The sequence below is a fragment of the Aristolochia californica genome, unplaced genomic scaffold (genome assembly GCF_029961685.1).
Source record: "Aristolochia californica isolate CCGP_79_NKW_82.1479 unplaced genomic scaffold, dmAriCali1.0.hap1 SCAF_14, whole genome shotgun sequence".
NCBI classification, from domain to species: Eukaryota; Viridiplantae; Streptophyta; class Magnoliopsida; order Piperales; family Aristolochiaceae; genus Aristolochia; species Aristolochia californica.
In genome coordinates this window covers 11514298-11538300 of record NW_027181815.1, presented here as the reverse complement: position 1 = coordinate 11538300, position 24003 = coordinate 11514298, and the positions used below count along the sequence as shown (strand labels likewise).

The window sequence follows — 24003 nt, the reverse complement described above, 5'->3', positions numbered from 1 at the left end:
GTTGTTGTGAAATGATTACAAGGTCAATAAAGCCCTTAGGGCTACACCTCTTAAAAGAAGCATAAAAATACATATACCAACTTGTATAATTACAAAGTCATGCTACCTCTTAATGAAGAGTTGTCCTATTTATTATAATACCACCTTACACACGTGGGTGTCTTTTAACAAAGAGGAAGGTGAGAGTGTGTAGGCTAACCTCTCTGCTATATTCTGTTGGTGTCAGGAGGGAAGGGAAATTTTACGGGGTCATCTCTTTCCCCATTTTGTTGGGCTTTTGAGTATTTGATCATATTTGGATTTATAGTATGCTTATGGGTATAGTTGGAGTTAGGCAAAACTTGAAGCCATATGTGGAAACTTCGCCAGAATTATTAAATTTCTTTGTTGGACGTTCCTCCTACTAACTACTGCCTTCGGTTATAACTTAGTAGGATTGAATCACTGCACCAGATCTTGAATGAATCTTGTCTGAGTGGGGACAGATAGTGTTGTCCGGTTTATGTTGATAAAGTTCCATTCTTCTTAATTCAACTTTTTTTAGGATTCTGGGTTCCCTTGCTTCAAGGGTGGTCCGCGGACAATTCAAAATTTAAGGAAACGATTCCATCTAAGCTTAACTGAAGAGGTAATCTTTCTGTGAACATCATTTTGTTTGTTTTCTTTTTTGGCTTGTATATTTGCTCATGATTTTTTTGCTGAAGTAATCAATTATTTCAAGCAGCAATGTGTTTCCTTGGTGCTCTCATTGATTAGTAGCAGCTTAGATGCATGGCGGACACGACAGTATGATTATTATCAACGGGTTCTTAACGGAATTTTGTGACCTGTCAGCTATTACTTGTCGGAACTGCTTTGCACCATTCATTTGGTTTCTTCAATTGGCTAATTGAGTGAAAGCTGCATTTGCATGTGACACCATCAATGCTTATGCAGTGAACTGGGTATTTCATTCAAAGCTTCAAGAAATGTGGCCCACAACTGGCTGGCTGTTTGCCAGTCTGGTTTTTGAACAACAGAGCTCATGAAGCCAGACACGTCTGTGTAATGTGTTGTATGATGCAAGTCCCGGATGTTTTGAGTAGCTACGCTTGGCCATTGTGAATAGGAGTATTTCTGAAAGAGGGTCGAGTGTGGTGTCCCATCTGCATCTGGTAAGCAGAACTGTACAGAAGGTCATTTGATATGGATACAGAAACTATAAAAAAAAGGTCTTGCCTATTATACCCATACACGTGGGTATGAGCATCCCAAACTGAAGAAATTTTGGTGTGCATAAGATTGTTTTGCAAAAGAGAACAAACTATTAAGTGCAGGGTTGTGAAGACTTCAAAACCAGTTGTACATCTTCCTCGGTGCCACTTGAAGTGGATCCATGGATTATTTCCTGGAGAAGCACCAGCTGGCTTATCTCTGGTCATTGATGCTTCTCAATCTTGTGGTTCTTCGTTGCTTAGTATACAATGTATAATATTTAATTGATCCTATTTCTTGTATAAGATGATTTTTTTTATTTAAAATTTGTTCATCATTTAGAATTTCACATAATTGGAAGTGAGTTGTGGAAATTTTGTCTTTTGGCAGCTTGGAGCTTTTTTTCTACTTTGGTTTGAGCAAGAGAATAGATTGGGTGTAACTGTTTTGTTTCCTGCAAAGTGAAAGTAGGATTCGTTGAATTTTGGTTCTTACTGATATACATGTAAACAATTTTACTTGGAGAGAATTTCCAAAGTTGGGAAGTATTGGATGCTAAGCTTTCAAGTACATCAATCTAGTCAAGTATGTTTATTTAAAATCATTATTGACCATTATTGTCAATTGAGCTAACTTTCAAGTTAGCATTCTTCTATGTTGTATTTCTAACATAAGTAACTAGACAAATTCATTTGATTAAAAACACTATTTAATTTTTTTTTTTTTTTTAAAGGTTTTTCAACTAGTGAGAACAGATTCAACCAAGTGGACTTATGGATTTTCATCTCAAAACCACAACTTGTTTAATCTTTCTTGTATGTGGATAAACCTAAATATTTTGATCTTTGGAATACTTGGGAATGAATTTTGCAAGTTTTGGCATGATAAATTATCATGAGAGATGGGGTGAGGACGGGAAAACCTTTCTATTGGCCCAAATAGGAAGGGGGAGGGAGAATTGAGTGAATGCATATTCAAAACTTCAATCTTTGGGTGCGGCAGTGCTAGCGAAAAACTAAATGTAAAAGAGTGCACGAGGGATTTTTTATGTGGTTTGCTCAATCTTGGCTTAATCCATGTTCGAGCAATCAATGGTATGTCAAGGGATTCCACTCTAAAAATAGCTGACAAACGCCCATGTTGGTTTCAAGATCTCCATTAAGTTAATTTTAATAATAACAAATATTTAATTAATTAGTTAGTTAAGCTTTAAGTAAACTAGGGCAGCTTAAAATGCCCCAAACCATGTTCCAGCAAAGCAAATCAAACGACCAAAAACCATCAAGACAGCTTATTGAAAAAGGTCATAAGCAGCTCAACCCAAACAAAAAAAGAAAAGAAAACACATCGTCCAAATGGCTGAAAATACTAATTGCAAATTATTGGTTTTAAGATCCCATTAAATTAATTTTGATGATAACAAAAATTTCGTAGCTAATTGTGAATTTTGAGTGAGCTTAATTGACCCAAAAAACCCCAAATTGAGTTTTGGTAAAGCAACCATTCAATTAGCCAAGAAACGTTCATATGGCCTGTTGAAACAAGTCATAAGAAGCTCAAGTCCAAAAACACACGGTCCAAATAGTCTAGTAGCCCCTACTCGAACAACCAAGAGCGAGAACCTTTGGGAAGAAATCGTCCAAGCTAGTATTTGAATGACTAGAAGGACACTCAACACAACAAGAAATCCAATAGCAATTTGTTTGAGTAGTATGAAGCCCAAGTTCTAACGATGAGGAGAGAGAACTTTTTGTAAGGACGTTTGGCCAAATGTTTGAATGACCAGCATAAAAGAGAAAAAAAACGAGAACAAGGCACTATATTTCAGTCAACATGAATCTGTTCAAAAGTCAAGATAGAGAAAAGGTACTATAAGGATCCATTCGACTAAAAGTTTGAACAACTAGTTCAAAGAAGCTGAATGACTAAAGAAAAGGAAAGAGGTGCTTTATGAAGACCATTCTAATGACCCATGCTAGAAAAATTTCAAGTGCATATTTAGAGCTTCAACTTTACCAATGAAGGTCCTAAACTTTTTAAGTGACCTATGATTAGAAGTTCTAGAAGAAACTTTTAAGTATTTTTTCATATTTTTTAATCTTCAGTTCATTGAGTTTGAAAAATAGACAAAAAATGTTCTTCTATGAGCATAGCAGTTCAATTTTTGAAAATTAAGAATTTGATTACTTAAGTTATTTTTGCACGAAACAACTATACTCTTGATTCCTAAGACATTCTATAATACGAAACAACTATACTCTTGATTCCTAAGTTTTGATTACTCATAGAAAAATGAGGACAGCAAAGATGCAGATCTCCCGAACCTAGACACACCGAGGTGTTTCTTCTTTCTCTTCTCTACTCTCTCCCTCTACACTGAGGATACACCAAGGTGTTCTTCCCCCATTTCTCTTCTCTGCTCTCTCCCTCTACGCTGAGGTTTGAGACACCCAACAGAAAAAGAAACTGCAACATCGAGAAGCTTCACGTGACGGTCAGGAGAAAGATTTTATTTTCACCTTCTCTATAACAGTCAAGTCTCGAGAGGAAATATTATCGAGAGAGACCCTTTAATTTTTTTGTTTGAGTACAAAACACCCCAAAGAAAAATGTCCTCCGTGTCCTGTTGGCCCATACCTCTCTGACACAGCCCATGTCTTTTATGACAATCTCTCACTTGAAGACTGATATCAATCTGTCTTCACACATATTAATGCAACAACTCTTTCTTGGTCTCGTTATTCTTGTAGGCCAACGGAAGCTGAACATAGCTTCAATTTATCAATAGTCACCGTTTTTGTTGCATATCCATAGGATTTCTGTTACCTTGGATCTTCTTTAGTGTTAGCACCTCAACAGAGATCTGATGAAGAGATAACGTAGTCTAATATGCTTGGTTCTAGAATGAAATGCATAATTCTTTGCTAGATGTATCACACTCTGACTGTCACTGTACAAAAACGGTGAAGCCATATCATCTTTTTACTGGCTTTTGAATCTCAAATCTGTTAACAATAGTTGAAGCCATATCATCTTTTTACTGGCTTTTGTTATTGATATATATTCATTCTTAACGGTGGATAATGTAATCATCTTTTGTATTTGCGACATCCAACTAATAGTTGTTGTGCCCATGGTAAACACATAACCAGTGGTGCTTCTCCGCTGATCAACTTCTCCTACAAAATCTACATCTATGTACCCTTATAATTTCAATTCACCTTTACCAAAGTACAAACACTTATCTGTGGTGCTTCGTAGATATCTCAAGATCCACTTTACTGCCTTCTAGTAGGTCTCACCTGGGTTTGACATAAATTTGCTAATAGCTCCCACTGCATGGCCAATATCTGGTCTCGTACAAACCATTGCATACATCAAACTACCAATAGCTGAGGCGTAGGGAACCTTATCCATAATATCTCTCTTCTTCCATGTGAGGGGACTGATCCTTGGATAGGCATAAGTGTTTGTCCAAGGGTGTGCCAACTGGCTTGGCATTGTTCATGTTGAATCTCTACAAAACACAATTGATGTACTCTGTTTGAGATACCTGCAAAAATTCACTTTGCTTATTTCTTGTGATTTGTATTCTGAAAATCTTCTTTGTTAGACGCAAGTCTTTCATGTCAATTTTTTTTGACAATTGCCGCTTCAAGCTTTTGATCTCATCCATATTTGAGCTAGCTACTAACATATCATCGACATCAAGTAGAAAAATTATATATCTGGACGTGTACCTTTTGAAGTAGCAACAGTGATCGACATTGCATTTTTGGAAACCTTCCTTATGCATGAAACTATCAAACTTTCTGTACCACTGTCTTGGGGCCTGTTTCAAACCATACAAACTCTTTTTGAGTTTGTACACCATATTCTCTTTCTCCTTTTTTCTGAGAAACCTTCTGGTTGATGCATATATAACTCCTCATATAAGTCTCTGTGAAGAAATGCAGTTTTCACATCCAACTGCTCTAGATAGAGATCTTCAGTGGCAACAATACTCAACATTGTTCTAATAGTATTGATCTTCACAACGGGAGAGAAAATGTCAGTGTAATCAATTCCTTCCTTTTGTTGGAATCCTTTGACAACTAGTCGGACTTTGTATCTCTTAGAACCATCGTGCTCGTCTTTCACTTGATACACCCATTTGCTATGAAAGGCCTTCTTCCCTATGGGTAACTCAACTAGTTCCCATGTCTTGTTAGAGATTAGAGAATTCATCTCATCTTTCATAGCAAGCTCCCACTTGCTAGAATCTTCAGTCTGACATGCCCCTTCATAGCATTCATGTTCTCCTCCATCAATCAACAATAGATAATTTATGTATCTCCTGTTGGGCACATGAGGTCTAGAAGATCTTCTCAATATAGGAGTTGGAGCAGGAGACTGTGATGTGTCGAACTACTATGCACTATTCTGTTCAACAAATTCCTCTGGCTGAGGGCTTGCTACAGAATCATCTAGGACCTCATCCACATCTGCATATACTGGCTCACTCTCTACTGAGTTACTGGCGTCTGTAATATGTATGTCCTTGTACATCACTCTTTCATTGAAAATCACATCTCTACTGCGGATCACCTTTTTGTTTTCATCATCCCATATGCGGTCTCCAAACTCCTCCTCGCCATAACTGATGAGGGTACATTTCTTGGATTTTGGATCAAGCTTATTCCTGCCTTGATCACTGATATGTACATACGCCATACAACCAAAAACTTTAAGGTGTGATAGTTTTACTTCCTTTCTGCTCCATACCTCTTCTGGTATTCTGTACTCCAATGGAACTGATGGACCTCGGTTGATCAAATAAGCTGCTGTGTTGACTGCTTCTGCCCATAATTGCTTTGGTAGGCCTGACTGCATACGCATACTTCTGGCTCTCTCAGTCAAAGTTTTGTTCATACGCTCAGTTACACCATTGTGTTGAGGCGTACCTGGCATAATTCTCTCCATTCAGCATAACAAAAAATTTTAAATCTGGTGCCTTCATATTCACCCCCATTATCAGTCCTAAGCTTTTTTTTATCTTAAGACCTAACCATGGTTTTCCATCTTCTGAAAGTATCAAACACTTCAGATTTGTGATTTATAAAGTAAACTTACACATTCCGAAAGTGATCATCGATGAATGTCACAAAGTAGTGTTTTCCACCAATGGATGAAACACTTGTTGGCCCCAAAACATCAGAATGAACGAGCTCCAGCCTTTCCTTCTTCAGAGTTCCGCCATGTGTTTGAAAGCTAACTCTCTTCTGCTTTCCAAGTATGCAATCCTCGCACATGTCAATTTCTACTAACTGTAAACCTGATAGTTTTCCCATGAATGCATAATCTTCATTCCTTTCTCACTCATGTGGCCAAGTCTCTGGTGCCACAGGTTGGAAATTTGGTTGCTTGCTGTAACTGCAATTGTACAACATGCTTTTGTTGTCATATAATGAATACCACTCTTCTTTCCTCGTGCAACCACCAATGCACCCTTCGAAATCTTCCAATCATCACCATGGAAGGTCGTGGTGTAGCCTTCATTGTATAATTTCCCTATTGAGATTAAGTTATTTCTCAGATCGGGAATATGCCTGACATTTTTCAGCTCCCATACAGACCCATTCAACTGAATCTTCACTACACCTTTGCCTACAATATCACACGGTTGATCATCATCGAGATATACCTTACCAAGGTTTTAGGACACATATTTCTCGAAGATTTCTTTCTGCGAGGTAGCGTGGAACGATGCTCCAGAGTCTAACACCCAAGACTCCTCCTTGCTCTCCAAAGAACATATCAATGCATCATCATTCCCTGAGGTAGAAGCAACATTTGCTTATACTTTCACCTCCTGATATTTCGGTGCACTGCTGCACTGATTTTTGTGGTGCCCGATCTTCCCGAAGTTCCAGCACTTGACGGTCTTTGAATTATGAGAATTGTTTGGATTTTTGGATTGAGACCTTCTATTCTGAGATCTGCCTCGATGGATTGACTTGCCAGGTCTATTTCCTCTAGTTCTTCCTTCTGCCTCTGTAGGCAATGCTGAAGAAGTCGACCCTTCACTCGACACTTTTCTTTTGATTTCTTCACTGAGAACTAGATCATGAACATTATTGAATTTTAACTTATTGTTTCTTGACGAGCTACTCACTGCTGTAACAGTGGCATTCCAACTTTCTGGTAGGGAAGACAAAAGTATCAATGCATGTACTTCTTCGTCGAATTCAATTTCAACTAAACTCAATTGGGTTGTAATTGTATTGAGTTCGTTGATATGTTGATCTACTGATGCTCCCTCCGTCTTCCGTAAATTAAACAATCGCCTAATCAGATATACTTTATTTGAGGCTGACGGCTTCTCATACATACTGGCTAGAGCCTTCATGAGACCTATTGTGGTCTTCTCCTTTGATATGTTGAAAGCAACATTGCGGGATAACGATAATCGGATAACTCCAAGGGATTTTCTGTTGAGGAGTTTCTACTCTTCATCCTTCATAGTATCTGACATTACTCCTTCAAGTGATAGGTATACATTTTTCTGATACAGATAATCCTTTATCTGCATTTACCAGAGAAAGGTTTTATTTTCACCTTCTCTATTACTATCAAGTCCCGAGAGGAAATATTATCAAGAGAGACCCTTTAATTTTTTGTGCTTGAGTGCAGCACTCACCAAAGAAAAATGTCCTCCATGTCACGTCGGCCCATACCTCTCTGACACAACCCATGTCTCCTATGACACAATCTCACAATGAAAACACAAGGAGTTGATCCAATGATAGGAGAGAGAAAAGGTTTTTCTTGGAAGCATCTAATTGGATGATCAAACAATCATGTGACTAAACCCTACGAGAGATAAAAGGCTAATTGATCAAACTTCATGTGACTAAAGATACGAGAGATAAAACCATATGTTGAAACCCATTCACACAATTAATTGGATGATCCATGCAATAATGAAGGCCAAAAGGAAACATGGAGTGTCAAAGTAGACTATCTGATTGGACAGACCCTGTTCAAATGACATGAAAGAGAAAATGTACTAATTCCATGTTCTTCTAGTCATTTAGATGTCTTAAAGAATTAAGGAAAAACAAGTTATGAAAATCATTCGATTGGAAATTAATTGACCGAATGACTTGCTTGAAGAGTATTAGATTTAGGATCCCATGACAAAGTCCTCGACCAAGGTGGTGAGAGAGGAGAGGAAGAAAAAGAGGAGAATAAAGTAGAAGAGAGAGAGAGAGAGAGAGAGAGAGAGAGAGGAGAGGAGAGGAGAGAATTTGGCTTGAGAGATAGAAAGAGAGAGAGAGAGAGCTTTAGAGGGAAAAATTGTAGGGACGAATTTGAGAGAGAAGATGGAAGACTTAATTTAGCTACTGGGAAGAATTTTCTCTCATAAAACTCAATTTATAGATGGGTAAGATTATAATATTACAATAATATCCCTAAAACTTAAACTAATTACATCAATGTCATCTTTATGAGATGACACTTTATTTATCATAATGCCATCACTGTGTGCGCCTTCTCCTTGGTTTGTGGGTCTTGAGCCCATCTGCCACCTCTTTTGGATATGTGGGTCTTTATTGGTTTTGTGAGCTTGAGCCCGTCTCCTAACACAGTTGGATTTGTCTGCTTTCTTTGGTCGTGTAGACTTGAGCCCATCTCCCAACACTCCCTCCCAACATCATGAATGTCTAGCTTGCTGCAAATGGTATAGAGGATCTTCCCGCATAAAATGGTAGTCCATCATATCTTCCAACACTTCCCTCAAGCTGGTGGTCTCTTTGTTATTTTCCAAGTGACCCACCTGGCATAATATAAAAAACAGTAATATCAATCCTAGTCGTAAGACATTGCCCCATACTCTAGTCAAATGGTCATAGTAAAAAATACTTTCTGTTTATTTCATAGGCAAAAAAGTAGCCCTATAGTGGGACATAAAGTATACCCATTTTCTCAAGGTAACTAAAAAAACACCCCTGGGGTGAATAATAGACTTAACTAACATTGGATGTTGGACATACTCTTCCATCACGGTGTCCCTCCATGGGCATTGACTCTCGATTGGCAGGAGTAAAAATCCTAAATAAGGGTAATGGGAAACCACCAGAAGATAATAGTTTGGGGCCACCATTCGCTTTCTTCTTTATCAAAACAACCAATGCTGACAACAATCAACAACAAAACAGTCCTTCAATAATAATATCTCAGGAAAAAAGAGACAATAACAACAACAGAAATGGGTTTGGGTCCAAATAACAAGTACCAAATAATGAGTGTTTAATATGCTGAGTGAGTAATAATAATCGGTGTCAATAAATAAGTCGTGTCGAGTCAGGAGACCAAGATCAGACGGCCGAGGCAAACTGACCCGGACCAAGTTACTCGAGTTGAAACCAGTCCAAGTTGACTCGACCCGCTGAGTTAACCCTAGTAGAACAGTCAGTCACTCGACGAATTAAATGCGCTGAATCGCTGGACTAAAATCAGCAGCACCTAAGTTGGCAGGATTAAATCTGCAAATATTGATTCGTCTTCCTCCCCGTGACGTTTGCTTCTGAACAGAGCGGGACAACATAGTCGTCTAGAAACGGCTCGGAAAATCCTCGGCAACTAGCAATGAAGCTGTTGCTGACAAAGATATGCTATCAAGCCAGGGGGGTGGGGGTGGTTTACCGCCATAGCATTTCTGAAGATAGCCAGCAGAGACAGAGCTGGAACCACAACAGCAGAGCAAATCCGGTATTTTGCTAGAGCTGGATATGAAAACTTCATGTAGACAGAAAAACTTCCAGCAGCTTCGTTCCAGAAATAGACGATCGGCAACAGAAAAGCAAGAAATATTTCACGACATTTTAAAATTACCAAGTTGACGAAACTAGCTGGAAATTCTACCCAGAGTAATTGTTCCAGTAAAAAAATGTAATATGCTGAGTTTGGCAAGATGACAGTAATAGAAGCACCAGATGACGAGACTTTCGGAGGCCGGATTGATGTTGTTGGAACGTTGTGCGGAGTTACCAGAAGAAGTCGAGCTCGAATAAAGCAGCGTCCTTGCCGGCCAATGGCTATCTCGGCCAAAAATCATTCACACCTTCACGATGTCAATCTGCAGGCGACGCAACCTGTACAAATTTCCCAAACATGAGAGCAGCCAACGCACCGGAAGCTCATGACCCCACGCCTTCACGTTACCAACATTGATCCGTCTCCCACTGTTTCAGCCAGTATCTCATATCATTCCGGTTAGATACCGCACCGAAGCGGTGGTTGGTAATCCTCGAAAAAGAGAACTGCCCCATAGAGCGGTCGTATTGCGCCCTCGCCATTGGATCCGATAGCGTGGCGTAGGCGTCGTGAATCTGGATGAAATCTTGACCATCTGAGACTTGCGAGATCGCATCGGGATGAAATCTCTTCGCCAGACTCCTCTAAGCAGTTTTGATCTCGACCAGAGACGCCTCCTTCACTTGCAGGATCTCGTAGAGGTTCGCTGTCCTCGGAACTCCGATAGTTTCGGCAACCGCATAGACCACAATTGTGCTTCTTCTTGCGCTATGATGGACTGTTGTTTCCTCTAGACGAAATAGGGGCAAAAAATCAGTTTTAACTTTTCTTGCGGAGGTTAAGATAACAACGGCACGGGGAAGAAAGATAAAAGAGAAAATTTGGAATTCTTAAAAAAACCATAACTATGAGTCTATATTTTTAGGACTTCGATTTAGCTCAAAAAAAAAAAAAAAAGAGATAGGCATAAACAGGAGGAAGAACAAGGTTATGAACTTGTGTCTTAGCCCTCCATTAAAGCTCAATTTATAGATGATTATAATATTATAATAATACCCTTAAAACTTAAACTAATTACATCAATGACATCTTATGAGATGATACTTTATTTACCATAATACCATCACTGTGTGGGCCTGGGGGTCTTCTCCTTGGTTTGTGGGCCTTGAGCCCATCTTCCACCTTTCTTGAATATGTAAGCCTTTCTTGGTCGTGTGGGCTTGGGCCTATCTTCCAACATGTTTGATAGTGAAAACCTATTTATAACTCACCAATTTCTTGTAGGGTGGAAGAGGAATTAGGGTCCAAGTCTGATTTTCATATAATGCATGCATTTCTTCTTCTATGGCCGCCTTCATCCTAGATGTCTCAGAACCTCCTGATATCTCCATGGAAAAGATATGGAAGAAATAAATGCAAGAAATTGACAACATGAAAGAAACAATCGATGGTGAGAAACAAAATTGGATATAAGATAAGAAGTGGAGGGCCTAGTGCAAGTTTGAGTCTTCTTCCGCATAGCTTTGGGCTGAGTATCAAATTGTGGGCCAAATACAATAGAAGATGACATACTTACCTTGAAGGGATCCATAAACTCCCCAAGTGTGGTGTCGCTTGATGCTTTAGGGGGCTAAAGTTGATCCGTATCAAGTGGCACAATGGGCTTCGGAGCTGCCTGAATTGATGAAAGATCCGGAGGAGCATCTTTTGAGGAATAAAAAAATGTGTCCTAAAAAAAGTGATATCCCTAGAAACAATTAACTTCTGTAGAGAAGGATTATAACAGACATAACTTTTTTTGGTACGAGAGTAACCCAAAAAAATACATTTAAGAGACTTAGGTCAAGCTTACTCTTCGGAGGGGATGTGACATGAACAAAACATGAGCAACCAAAGACCTTCAAAGGAAGGGAGAAGGGTTCTTTATTTAGAAATATCAATGAGAATGGGGATGTATGGTTAAGTAATGAAGATGGTAGCCTATTAATAAGGAAACAGGCTATAAGAATGGCATGTGACCAGTAAAAGTAGGATACCTTCATAGAGTCGAGTAGGTCACGAGCTACCTCAAGGAGATGTCGATTTTTTCTTTTGGCTTCACCATTTTATTGCATGGTGTAGACATATGATGTCTGATGGATAATGTCATTATCCTAACAAAAGGATTGAAATTCACTAGATAGGCACTCTTTGGCATTATCCGATCAAAACACTTGTATTTTTTCCAAAGTGAGTGGACACGGCATGAAAGGACTTCAAGATGGAAAAAATTTAGACCATTCTTTGAACAGAAATAGCCATGTGAGTTGGGTGAAATAATCAAGATAAATAAAAATACTTAACTTCATATATGTTTAAGACACTTAAGGGTCCTCATACATCTGAATGAATTAATGAAAAGGGAGCAACACCTTTAAGTTCAACTCAAGGAAAATATGTTGTCCTTTGGTGTTTGCTCAACCGACAAACTTCACAATTTAAAACTGATAAAGTTTTCAAAGATGGAAATAAGTGTTGAAGCGATGCTACTGATGGATGTCCAAACCGGTTGTGCTATAATCTTGCCTTTGTTTGAGAAGGGGAAACGACAATTACTGGAGGCAAGTCTAAGTAATAAAGGCCTCCATGTTCATGTCCTCCACCAATCACCCGCATAGTCGTTAAATCCTGAAAAACACATGAAGAAGGTGAGAAGCTGATAGAGAAATTAAACAGTTTTGTTAATTGGCTAACATACAAGAGATTTAAGAGGAATTGGGGGACAAATAAGTCATCAATAAGCGGAAGTGATGGTGTAATAGAGGAGGATCCCTTCCCAAGAACTCTAGTTTGGGATCCGTTGGCTATGGTAACAAAACTATCTGGTAAATATGGAGACAAAGAATGTAATAGACTCTTATTACCTATAAGATACTTGGAGGCCCTCGATGATCAAGGATGAAAAGGACAAAGTGGTAGAAGTCATTCCTAAAGCAGTGGTGGCAGCAGAAGTAGCTGAAGATGCAGGAGAAGATGGAGAGGATACCATCAGAGTTTTCATCATTTGTAATAATTCATAATTATCATCAGTTATAGTCTTCTTGCCTCTTTGTGACTAGGATTTGTCATCATTTTTCTCTTTATTACCTATTGGAATATATGATGTCATTAGGGTGGCACTGATGTAATTAGTTTATGTTTTCTGTCTCTTCTTCACTCATATTAGGGTGAAGGGTATACTTGTAATATTGGTAGTTTTGATACCTATAAATATACTTTATGAGGGATGGTTTGGATCAAGTCCATAACCTCTTCTCCTCCAGTTTTCTCCCAATGAGTCCCTTTCTCTTTTTCTCCATGACCTAAATTCATTGAGTCTTGAAAATCAACATGATATCAGAACATTGATTTTTAGGACTTGTAGCTATGGTTTTCAGAATTCTAGAAATTCATATTTTTCTTTTCTGATGGTTTGTTTTTCATAGTTACAACTTCGTTTATTTTTTATTTTACTGCTAGTTTTACTTTGTCTCCATGAGACCTAGCCTGGTGCCTCCATAGAGGATCTGGTGCTTGATCCCATTGTTTGGTCTCGTTGCTAGTTCCATCATGGACACTATCTTTTGGTCCTGAATCAGGCTCAACTATCTCAAGCTGTTGCGTTGAGAAAGAAAGAATGAAGAAGGAAGACCTTTCTGAACTCGGGAAGGTTATGTTTTTTTGAGTAAGGTTTGCTCCTCTCATTAATCTGCTGACTCTCGTCTATGGTCATATTGGTTGGTCGTTGGCTGGTCATTGATCTTCATCCCCCGGTATACTGCTGCCATGGCATCATTGAACTTATATTGATTGTCTAGTTTACTAATTTTTTTATCAGCTAGTTTTTGGCATCTCTTGAGAGATCAGCTCTATCTTTCTTGAGTGGCCAAACAAATGAGATTCAAGCATCATGAACTTGTATTCTGGTTGGCAGATTGATCGTATTCTGTTGGAAGTTGTATGGAACTTGTATCCAGATCGTATCTAGCCAAGATCTCTAGTTGGCTTATTTACTATTTCCAGCACCATGAGATCATTATGTTCTTAGTGTTTATATGATTACCAGTGAAAAAGTTTCCCTGCTACTTCATTCAAGAATCTATTGCAACAAAACCGAAAACGTGGCCATATCTGGCTATATCTGTTGAAGACTACTTCAATAGCTCATCACGACGGAAGTCTTGGTTTTTTATCTTACGTCTCTGTTTGAAACTCATGAACCTAGCTATATTGACAGGTGATTTCTTTCCTGTTTGGAAACTTTTCATTTCCGTTCAGATTGATCAGCAGTTCCAGGATTGTCTACTGGCTTTCTGAATCTATTAACACCAAAGAGACATTTTTTTCTGGACATAATCTTGTTGACAATCCGGCTATCTCTACTACTGCTCCTGTTATCTATCCTCAATCTGGAAATTTGATCTTGGTTTGATCTTGCTGCTGGTTTTTTGAAAATTTGGAAGTTCTTCGTTGGCGTTTTTCTTTCTCCGGCTGCTACTACAAGATCTCCTACCGTGATTGTCTATGGTTTTCCGCACTGTTCGAACACTAGAGTGCTGCGAGGAAGCAAATGTTGCTACTGATTTAAATTTTCCTAAGTTAGGAAAAATTAAACCAGCGTAGGGCCAAGCTTGTTCTACCCGGGAGCTGACCCGAGAGTCATCTATTTAGCCGGGTTAACCCAACGGGCGGGCTGCTCGGGTTAACCCAGTGGGTCAGATCAATCGAGTCAACTCGGGTCCTAGTCAACCTGACTTGGCCCACTTATTTTCTGCCTCGATTATATGGGTTCGGATCCCGAGTTTTATACTTATTTCTTCTGCAACTCAGTTATATTGGTCTACTATTTGACTCGGTGCGATTTGGTATATTTTCTCCGGCTGATTTATTATATTGAGGCATTGGCAACTTATTCCTTGGTCAACATATTGTTTGGCGCATAGACTTGCTTCGCATTGTTTTATGGGTCATTTTAAAGGATTACTTGGTATGTGTTATTGGGCCCAGGCCCATTTTAACTGCTGCTATTGTGTCTCTTTGATTGAGATATTATTTCTGAAGAAGAACTCCTCGGTTGCTTTCCTTGGGTTCATTATTTACTGACTGTTGTTGGCAGTGGTTCGTTTGATGCAAAATTTGAATTTCTTAGAAAAATAAATCACATGGTGGCCTTAACATCGTATCTTTCTCACTACCCATAACTCATTGGTTATTTGACAACCTTCCTCCTACCATCCTTTTATTTGCCTCTCACTTACCCGTATTGATCAACCCTGTTGGGGCATTTCTTTGGTTGGTCCTTTTTATTTATATGGGTTTTTAAGTCCATTGAGAATTTTTATTGGTACTTGTGGGTCTTTTATTGTCGTCTTGTGAATGACAGACATTACCCACATTAGTTATTGTTTTCACTATATTCATTCGAAATTCTTCGAGTTTGGTTTTGACTTATGTTTTATCACCCATTGTTACCTTTTGAGAGTTCGTGTCTAGTTTTGCACTTATCCTTGGGACACCATGATGGAGGAGATTATTACTATATTTATGTTACTTGGTTCAAGCTGGGATCACAGCCATTACCTCCCAGTTTGAGGGGGGGGGGGGGTATTGGAATATATGATGTAATTAGGGTGGCACTGATGTACTTAGTTTACATTTTTTGTCTCTTCTTCACTCTTATTAGGGTGAAAGGTATACTTGTAATATTGGTAGTTTTGATACCTATAAATATACCTTATAGGGGAGGGTTTAGATCAAGACCATAACTTCTTCTCCTCCAGTTTTCTCCCAATGAGTCCCTTTCTCTTTTTCTCCATGACTTAAATTCATTGAGTCCTGAAAATCAACATTACCACGGCCTGGTTGGTAGTGAGCCAGTCTGGTTTGCCATGAAGCTTCCAACAGGTATCCACCAGATAGTTTAGTCCACCACAGTGAGTGTAGACCTGGTTATCTGTCCTTGAAGAACCAAAGCCAGTTCTAGCATCTCTTTCTTGGCCTCCTCTGTAATTTCTATTGCACCCTCGGGTTGCAGACGATATACCCTCTTTACCTGAGTACATAAGCAGATGACACTTCAATATAAGAGGTGGAGGAAGGATCTGGTATCCGAAGTAATGTTGCATTTATGTCATCGAATGATGAAAATGCGGTGGAGCTAAGAAGTTGAGTCTTAGCCACTTCAAGATATGGCTGGATGTTTTACAAACAAATAGCAACTACTAAGGCCTCCCGCTGCTTTTCCTGAATTGATATATCAGTGAAGTAGGGCTGAGCAATTTTCCACTCATGAATCAGCCCTCTAAACCGTGCCAAGTACTCTTGTAAGTTTTCCCCTTGTTTTGTATTAAACATGCTCTGAAAAACATCATATAATTTTTGTAGGTTTTCTGTACTAGAGTACAACTTGACACATGTATCCCATATCTGTTTGGTTGACTTGAGGTGAACCACATTGTTGGCCACATATGCCTCCATACTATTTATTACCCATCTAATCACCAAAGTGTCATTCTAAAACCATTTAATATATCTAGTTTGGTTAGATGTCCTAAGAGGTCTCAAGTAATGATAAACCTCCTAACCGATTTTGACTAGCTCAATTAATTAGACCACACTCTCAAGGGTATGATTGTAATATTGAGGGGGTCACTCTTACTTCCCTTGTGGTCTTCAGCCATTAGGAATCAAATTAGAGATTACAATCCACTTATATATTTAGAAGAGTGATGATATATCGGAGGCCTCCATAACTGAATTTGAAGAAAGGGAAAAATAAGACTTAGCAAGCCTTAATCATGTGCTAATTCACCTTTTTAATGAATAAGTAAAGCAATTTGAATCAAACCAATAAGCTTACTTAAATATGAACCAACTCAAGATAGGGAGAACCAACCCAAATGAGTTTATTTTAGCAAATTGAATTAACTCGAGAAAGAGGGTAAAGCCAACCTGAGCTCAATCTTTGACTTTGGTCAATTAATCATGCACAAAACAAAGAAACTGCATGCTAGCCGAGATCAAATAGATAATCCACTTGTCTTTCTTACTTATGAAACAATATCCAACAATGAATCAAATCATGAACGATATTCCTCTAATACAGCCACTTCCAAAAATAAAAAAAGGAGACTTTTCTTTAAAGTTATAGGCACCAACTCACCAACAAATCTCAATCTTGACTTGCCTCAATTATTTTAGGCAAGGAGAGAATTAACTCAAGGCAAATAAAATTATTCCAAACAAAATGATCTTGAGAAAACTAGAGATGCCAAACTAGAGATGCTTTAAAGAAGGAAACTTTTCTTCTAAGAATTAGGCGCCAACTACAATCCCATAAACACCAGCCTGTACTTCCTTTTTTCTTGATTCTTTTGGTAAGACAATCCAGCCACAGTCTCACGTGGGATACTATCCAATGATGAGAAAAATAGCATGTCCACTTACCAAACAAAGATCACTTTCAGCACTTCCAAAAAGATACTTCCACAAGTTCAAAACAAAGCAACAATTTCCTTCAACTTAACAACTTATCACCAAAGCAATGGAACTTGAGTACTTTTAATCAAGCATGTATAACTTCATTAATAACACCATAATCTCGTGAAATCATCAATAACTGAGCATGGATTCAATGAATAATATCCATCATTCCATATAAAAACTTCTATAATATCCATCATCCCATATAATCTCATGAAATCATCAATAACTCGAATCATGAAGTGATCATATCGGAAAAAACAACAACTTCTAGGTTGAAGCTTTTATAGAAGAACCATAATTTTGAATTTTTTTGAGCAAAGAATGCTAAATATCTCCAACTTTTTGCGTCATACATTAGCAACCATCTTTAAAAACGAAATAGTAAGGAGAGATACTTATCTTTCATTGAGCAAAAGAGAGAGCTCAAGATTGATCCATGATCAATTACTCAATTTCACCGAGGAGATTAAAACACTCTGATGATGGGTACCATAACTTCGGGATCTTAAACCTAATGCTCTGATACCATGTTAGATTTAGAATTCCATGACAAGTTACTTGACCAAGGAGGTGAGAGAGGAGAGGAAGAAAAGGAGGAGAAGAAAGGAGAAAAAAGAAAGAGGAGAGAACTCAGCTAGAGAGATGGAGAGAGAGTTTGGGAGAGGGGACAATTCTAGGGATGAATTTGAGAGAGAAGAGAGGAGATTTAATTTAGCCACTGAGGAGAATGTTTCCTCATAATCCATTCCATAACATTGAGTGTACCTCTTTGCAACGATTCAGGATTTGAAGCGAGCAACATAACCACCCGGATTGTGCTTGATAGTGAAAACTTGTTTACATGAAAGTTCTAAAAATGGTCCACAGATTCGATTCAGCTATCATAGGTTACCATTTTAAAGTGACCTACTAATGTGTTTAGTGGCTCAAATAATGAAATTACATTATCGTTTTGAAGTTTTATGATGTATTTGGCCAAAAATTTCAACTAGGTTTTGGACTGTTTAATCTTGTCCATGTGAAAGGCTTTATTGCCCCCATACATGGTACGATTAATTGATGTTGATTTTTAGGACTTCATGGATTACATCATGGAGAAAGACGAACACACATTGGAAAGAAAAAAGAGGAAGAATGGGGTTTTAGACTTGTCCAAACCCTCCCCTCCCCCTTAAGCTTTATTAATAAGTGACAAAAGTATAATATTACAATTATACCCTTCACCCTAGTAAAAGTGAAGAAGAGATAGAAGACATAAACTAATTACATCAATAACACCCTAATTACATCATATCTTCCATCACTCCCCCTCAAGTTGGAAGGTAATAGCAGTGATCCCAACTTGAAACAAATGACATAGATGTAGTAATAATCTCCTCCATCACGGTTTTCCAAGGATAAGTATGAAACCAGATACAGACTCTCAAAGGGTAGAAATGGGTGATAAATTGAAACCAACCTCAAATGATTTCGAATGATATGTGATAATAATCACTAAAATGGGTAATGTGTATCATTCACAAGACGATGATAAAAAACCCAAGGGTACCAATAAAAGTCTCAATGAACTTAAAAAACCCATATATATAAAACGACCCAACTAAAGCAACGCTCCAAAAGGGTTGGCCAAAGGGGTAAGTGAGAGTCAAATAAAGGATGGTAGAAGAAAGGATGCCATATAATAAGAGGGTAGTGGGGAATCATAAGGAAGACAAGATGAAGAAGTCGGGGTCACCGTGTGTTTTATTTTCCTAGGTAATTCAAATCTCCAACTTATGAACGATTGCCGACAATATTCAGCAAATAATGAATACAAGGCAAGCAACCGAGGAGTCCTTCAATTATAATGTATCAATCAAAGAGACACAATAGCAGTAATGGAAATGGGCCAATGCCCAAATAACATGTACCAAATGTGTAGTTATATAGCAGCGAATAACAGGTAAATAATGAAAGTCCTTAAGAGTAATAGGGACACATAAAATAATACGCAGCGGGTCCATCCTTGAATAAGGAAGCAGTGCACCGAGTAATAAGCAGGCGGTAATCCAATATAATAATCAAGCATAAGTAAAGCCGTAGCAGATAGCAGCTTTGAGTCAAGCCGAGGCAGTGATCAATATAGCCAAGTTGTTGAATTTATGGAAAAGAAGAATACTTCATTGACTTCATTAACTTATTATAATTAGAGTACATGAACCTCTATTTTTAATTTAGGAAAGTAGTAGAGTCCAATTACAATAAAACTACATTTGTCCCAATTACTCTCAAACTCTAACACTTAAAAGATAAGTTCTAGCATAATTAAATAACTCAATATAGATAAAAGACAAACATAACTCAAACTAGAACTCTTTTAGGACGTGACCATAAGATAAAGATGCCTTTGTGAGTCCTTCTTGATCTTCCAACTTATGTGATAAGGATGCCAACTTGTGGTAATAATAGTGGGTCCTACTTCTTATGTGCTTGGGCCCATCTTGTGGGCCTTCCTTGGTCATGTGGCCCATCTTATAATACTCTTCGATATATGGGTTTTCCTTGGTCATGTGGGCTGGAGCCCATCTTCCAACACTCCCCCTCAAGCTAGGGGTGAGAGAACATCATGAACTGTCAGCTTGCTACAAATGATGTATTGAATCTTTTTGTATAAAATGTCACATCTTCCAATATACCTTCATCTTCCAACACTCCCCCTCACGCTTTTGCGCCCTTCCATGAGGCCCTGCTGGCATAATATAAGTGAGAGTAAAAATCACTCCTAGCCGGTAAGACATTGGTCCATACTCCAGTCCTAATGATGGATATAGGGCACACTCTATCTTCTGTAGGTAGTGTGTCTATTGACATTGGTTTGAAGTGTCCACCACCGTGTCCCTCCACAGGACAACGACACTCAAGTGGTAGGAGTAATAAAAATCTATTACAGGGGGGGGGGGGGGGGGGCGTGTAGTGAGTTTATTTATAATGGTGTCCCAATCTGGACACTAACTCTCATGGTATCCCAACCGTGATATTTTTTAGAGTAAAATTTATCATGGTGTCCCAATCCGGGCACCGACTCTCATGGTGTCCCAACCATGATATTTTTTAGAGTCAAATAAATTATAGTATGAGAAAAGGTACTGAGGCCACCTCTTCTTCAATTATAATGTCTCATTCAAAGAGACGTAATAATAACAACTGTAATGTAACACGATCATCTTCCAACACATATAACACGAACCAAAATAATAAACCTTATAGAAGGACCAATGAAATAATCATAATCCGATATAAATATTTTGTCTTAGATGCATAAGCTTCATTTTTTGTGCTCCCCCTTTCTTGAATATTTTGATCACATAAAACTTATCCACAACATATGGAATAAAATACTTCTTCCTTGTACTTTTTCTACTTCTCCCCCTCAAGCTGGGAGGTAATGGCAGTGATCCCAGCTTGAACCAAATATCATAGATGTAACCATAAGCCAAAATAATAGAGGTGTATAGATAAGCCCTCAAACCAGGGAGAATTGAGATATTTTCCTGATATATCAACTCAAAAAGTGACGCAAAACAATGGGCTTAAATTCGGAATTTTCAATGCAATAGAATACCAACATCACCTTCGATTCTTCCAATGCGAATATATCTTCAAATATACGTCAGATTTACATGAAATTTTCTTATTATGAAATTATAATTAAAAAAATTCCATCCAAGTATAACTTCTCTTCATAAAATATAATTATCAAAAGATAAATAATCTGATATATTTCGGTCTCTATCATCTAGCCGAACTAAGTATTGCTTCTCCTTTTTTTCCAGAATGACCATTGGCTCTTCCAAGATCAATATCTCATTATATAAAAATTATAACTAGAATTGGTTGAATAGGTAAGAAAATAGACTTACATATATTTCTTTTGATATATAATTCTCCTTATAAAGTCTCTTTCTTGATAGCATAAAATACCTAGAAAGTTGAAGCTTTCTACTATTGCTAGAACCTCTTTTGCAATCTGAACTTGTTGTTTTAAATATCAATTTCTCTTTATACATAACTCAGATAAAAAAATGGTTGAGTAGGTAAAAGAATAGACTTAAAGATATTTCTTTGGGTATATATTTATTCATATAAAGTCTTGTTCTTGATAGCATGAAATACCTTGGAATCAGAAGCTTACTGCAGCTACTCGAACCTCTTTCACAATCTGACCTTCGCTCATTCAAATATCGATTTCTCTTTGTCGATAACTCCTATTGGAAAAAATATTTTTTTTTTTGGAAAGTAGGCTCAAATATATTTCCTTCTATATATAATTTTTAATATTAAAATCTCACTATAAATGTGAAAATGCAAAACAAACTATGGGTGTAGGGACTGAAAAAAAAAAACTACGAACCTAGACTTAGGGTTTAGGGTTTAAAGAAAATGATCACATTATCTTTGTGGGTTGACCAAGTCAACTCACAGAACCTACTCTGATACCATGTTGAATTTATAGAAAAGAAAAATACTTCATTGACATCATTAACTTATTATAATTAGAGTACATGAACCTCTATTTATAATTGAGGAAGGTAGTAGAGTCCAATTAAAATAAAACTACCTTTGTCCAAATTACGCCCAAACTCTAACACTTAAAAATAAGTCCTAGCATAATTAAATAACTCAATATCGATAAAAGACAAACATAACTCAAACTAGAACTCTTCTAGGGTGTGACCATAAGATAAAGATACCTTTGTGAATCCTTCTTGATCTTCCAACTTATGTGATAAGGATGCCAACTTGTGGTAATCATGGTGGGTCCTACTTTTATGTGCTTGGGCCCATCTTATAATACTCTTTGATATGTGGGCCTTCCTTGGTTATGTGGGCTGGAGCCCATCTTCCAACACAAGTCAATAGCCTAATTTAATGTGAGTAAAAAAATGAGTCACGTCAAGTTAAGAGACCAAGTTGAGATGGCCAAGTCAAGCTGAGCCGGTCCAAGTTGACCCAATCTAAGTCAAACCTCAGTAACTTGAGTTGGTTAAGATGAAGAAGGCTGACTCAGGTGCCCAAGATTGCTGGTTCTAGTTAGTCTCAGGCTCCAGATTAAGATTTTGGTTCGAGTGAAGAAATGCAATAACTCGGACAGCTGAACCAGTAACAATTTGTTCTATACTTTCAGCAAAAATCTCCCAACCTGTAATTGTTATATTACTCTGATTAACAGCAAAGTGAGGATAATAGCTCTCAAAATGAGTCAAGTCGCTGGTGGTAGATCTCATTTGTTGTCTTATGTGGGATGTATGGATAATGCACAAAATATGACAATCGAGATAATCTATATGCAATAACTCAAAATAATGGTAGTAAGTCAGATCAGGATCTGTGCCTAGCTATGGAAAGGGCAAAGAAGGAGACGAGCCAATTGGAATTTTTGAAAAATGGCAACAAGAATTGGAATGGACTACTGATCAATTACGATGATAATTGAGGCAAATCCGAAGAACAAGATGACACCAAACAAAGTGGTCCAAGACAGTAGTGAACTCAGATTAAAACAGTAAGCCAGATCAATCAGTTGGATAGACTTTCGAAGATAAATGGCTAGCAGAGATAACTCCAGCAAATAACTTAGGGTCAGATAGTAAGCAACCCGTTGGAAGATAAGATTCCAGCAATACTTCCAAAATTAGAATAACACATAAAGAATTAGAATTTGACTTGCCAGATTATACTACTTTCCAAGATAAAGAATCAACTTGGTGAATGAGGAAGAAGCTAGATGTAATCGACAACCATCTAGTTTAAGATACCCAACAAAATATTAATAGAACATAGTGTCATCAATCCAACAACTGGCCAACATAAGGAAGATAAGAGAGAAATCAGTATCTTCCAATAATAACGGTTGAAGAGAAGATATGAAAGCGTCTTACATGACTCTCATAATAAGAAGTCTTATAGAGCCAAAATTATTATAGAAGGAGGTCTCACAGAAGAGTTTCAGTTTAAAAGTGTTTTAGTTGTGTTAGTCTTCTATTTATGTTGGGTTATTTAATTATGTTAGGACTTATTTTTAAGTGTTAGAGTTTGTGTGTTATTGGGATAAGGGTAATTTAATTGTAATTGGACTCTACTACTTTCCTCTGTTATAAATAGGGATTCATGTACTCTGATTACAACTAGTAAATGAATTTTTTCTCTTTTCCATAAATTCAACATGGTATTAGAGTAAGTTCTGTGAGTTGACTCGGTCAACCCACAAAGATAATGTGATCCTTTTTTTGATCTATTATCTCTAGCAGTTTAGGTTCGTATCTATTTTATTTTCTTTTCAGTCCCTATACCAATTGTTTGTTTTGCGTTTTCACCTCTATAATGAGATTTTATTATTGCATATTATATATTAGCGAAGTCTTATTCTAAGAAGGATCCTCTTCTTTGTTTGTTTACTACTACTCGATGATCTTTTGGAAGATCCTTATCGCTTTGTCTCTGCTGGCTCATGGTAATCGGCTGGCTCTC

General features: G+C 37.7%; 1 protein-coding gene across 5 annotated transcripts in view; it reads left to right on the top strand.

Annotated features, from left to right (window-relative positions):
• The window catches only part of LOC137949965 (phosphatidylinositol 4-kinase beta 1-like), a 31540-nt gene extending 29766 nt beyond the window's left edge, over positions 1-1774 (top strand). For 2 of the 5 annotated variants that reach the window (XM_068796252.1, XM_068796250.1), the window contains exons 16-17: positions 545-628; positions 725-1548. In XM_068796252.1, the coding sequence (XP_068652353.1) occupies positions 545-628; positions 725-826 (186 nt within the window). In that variant the 3' untranslated portion in view covers positions 827-1548. Of the gene's footprint in view, positions 1-544; positions 629-724; positions 1549-1584 lie in introns of those variants that run through there. The other 3 variants (XR_011111912.1, XM_068796253.1, XM_068796254.1) reach the window with 3 other exon arrangements.
• Positions 1775-24003: the final 22229 nt, after the last annotated feature.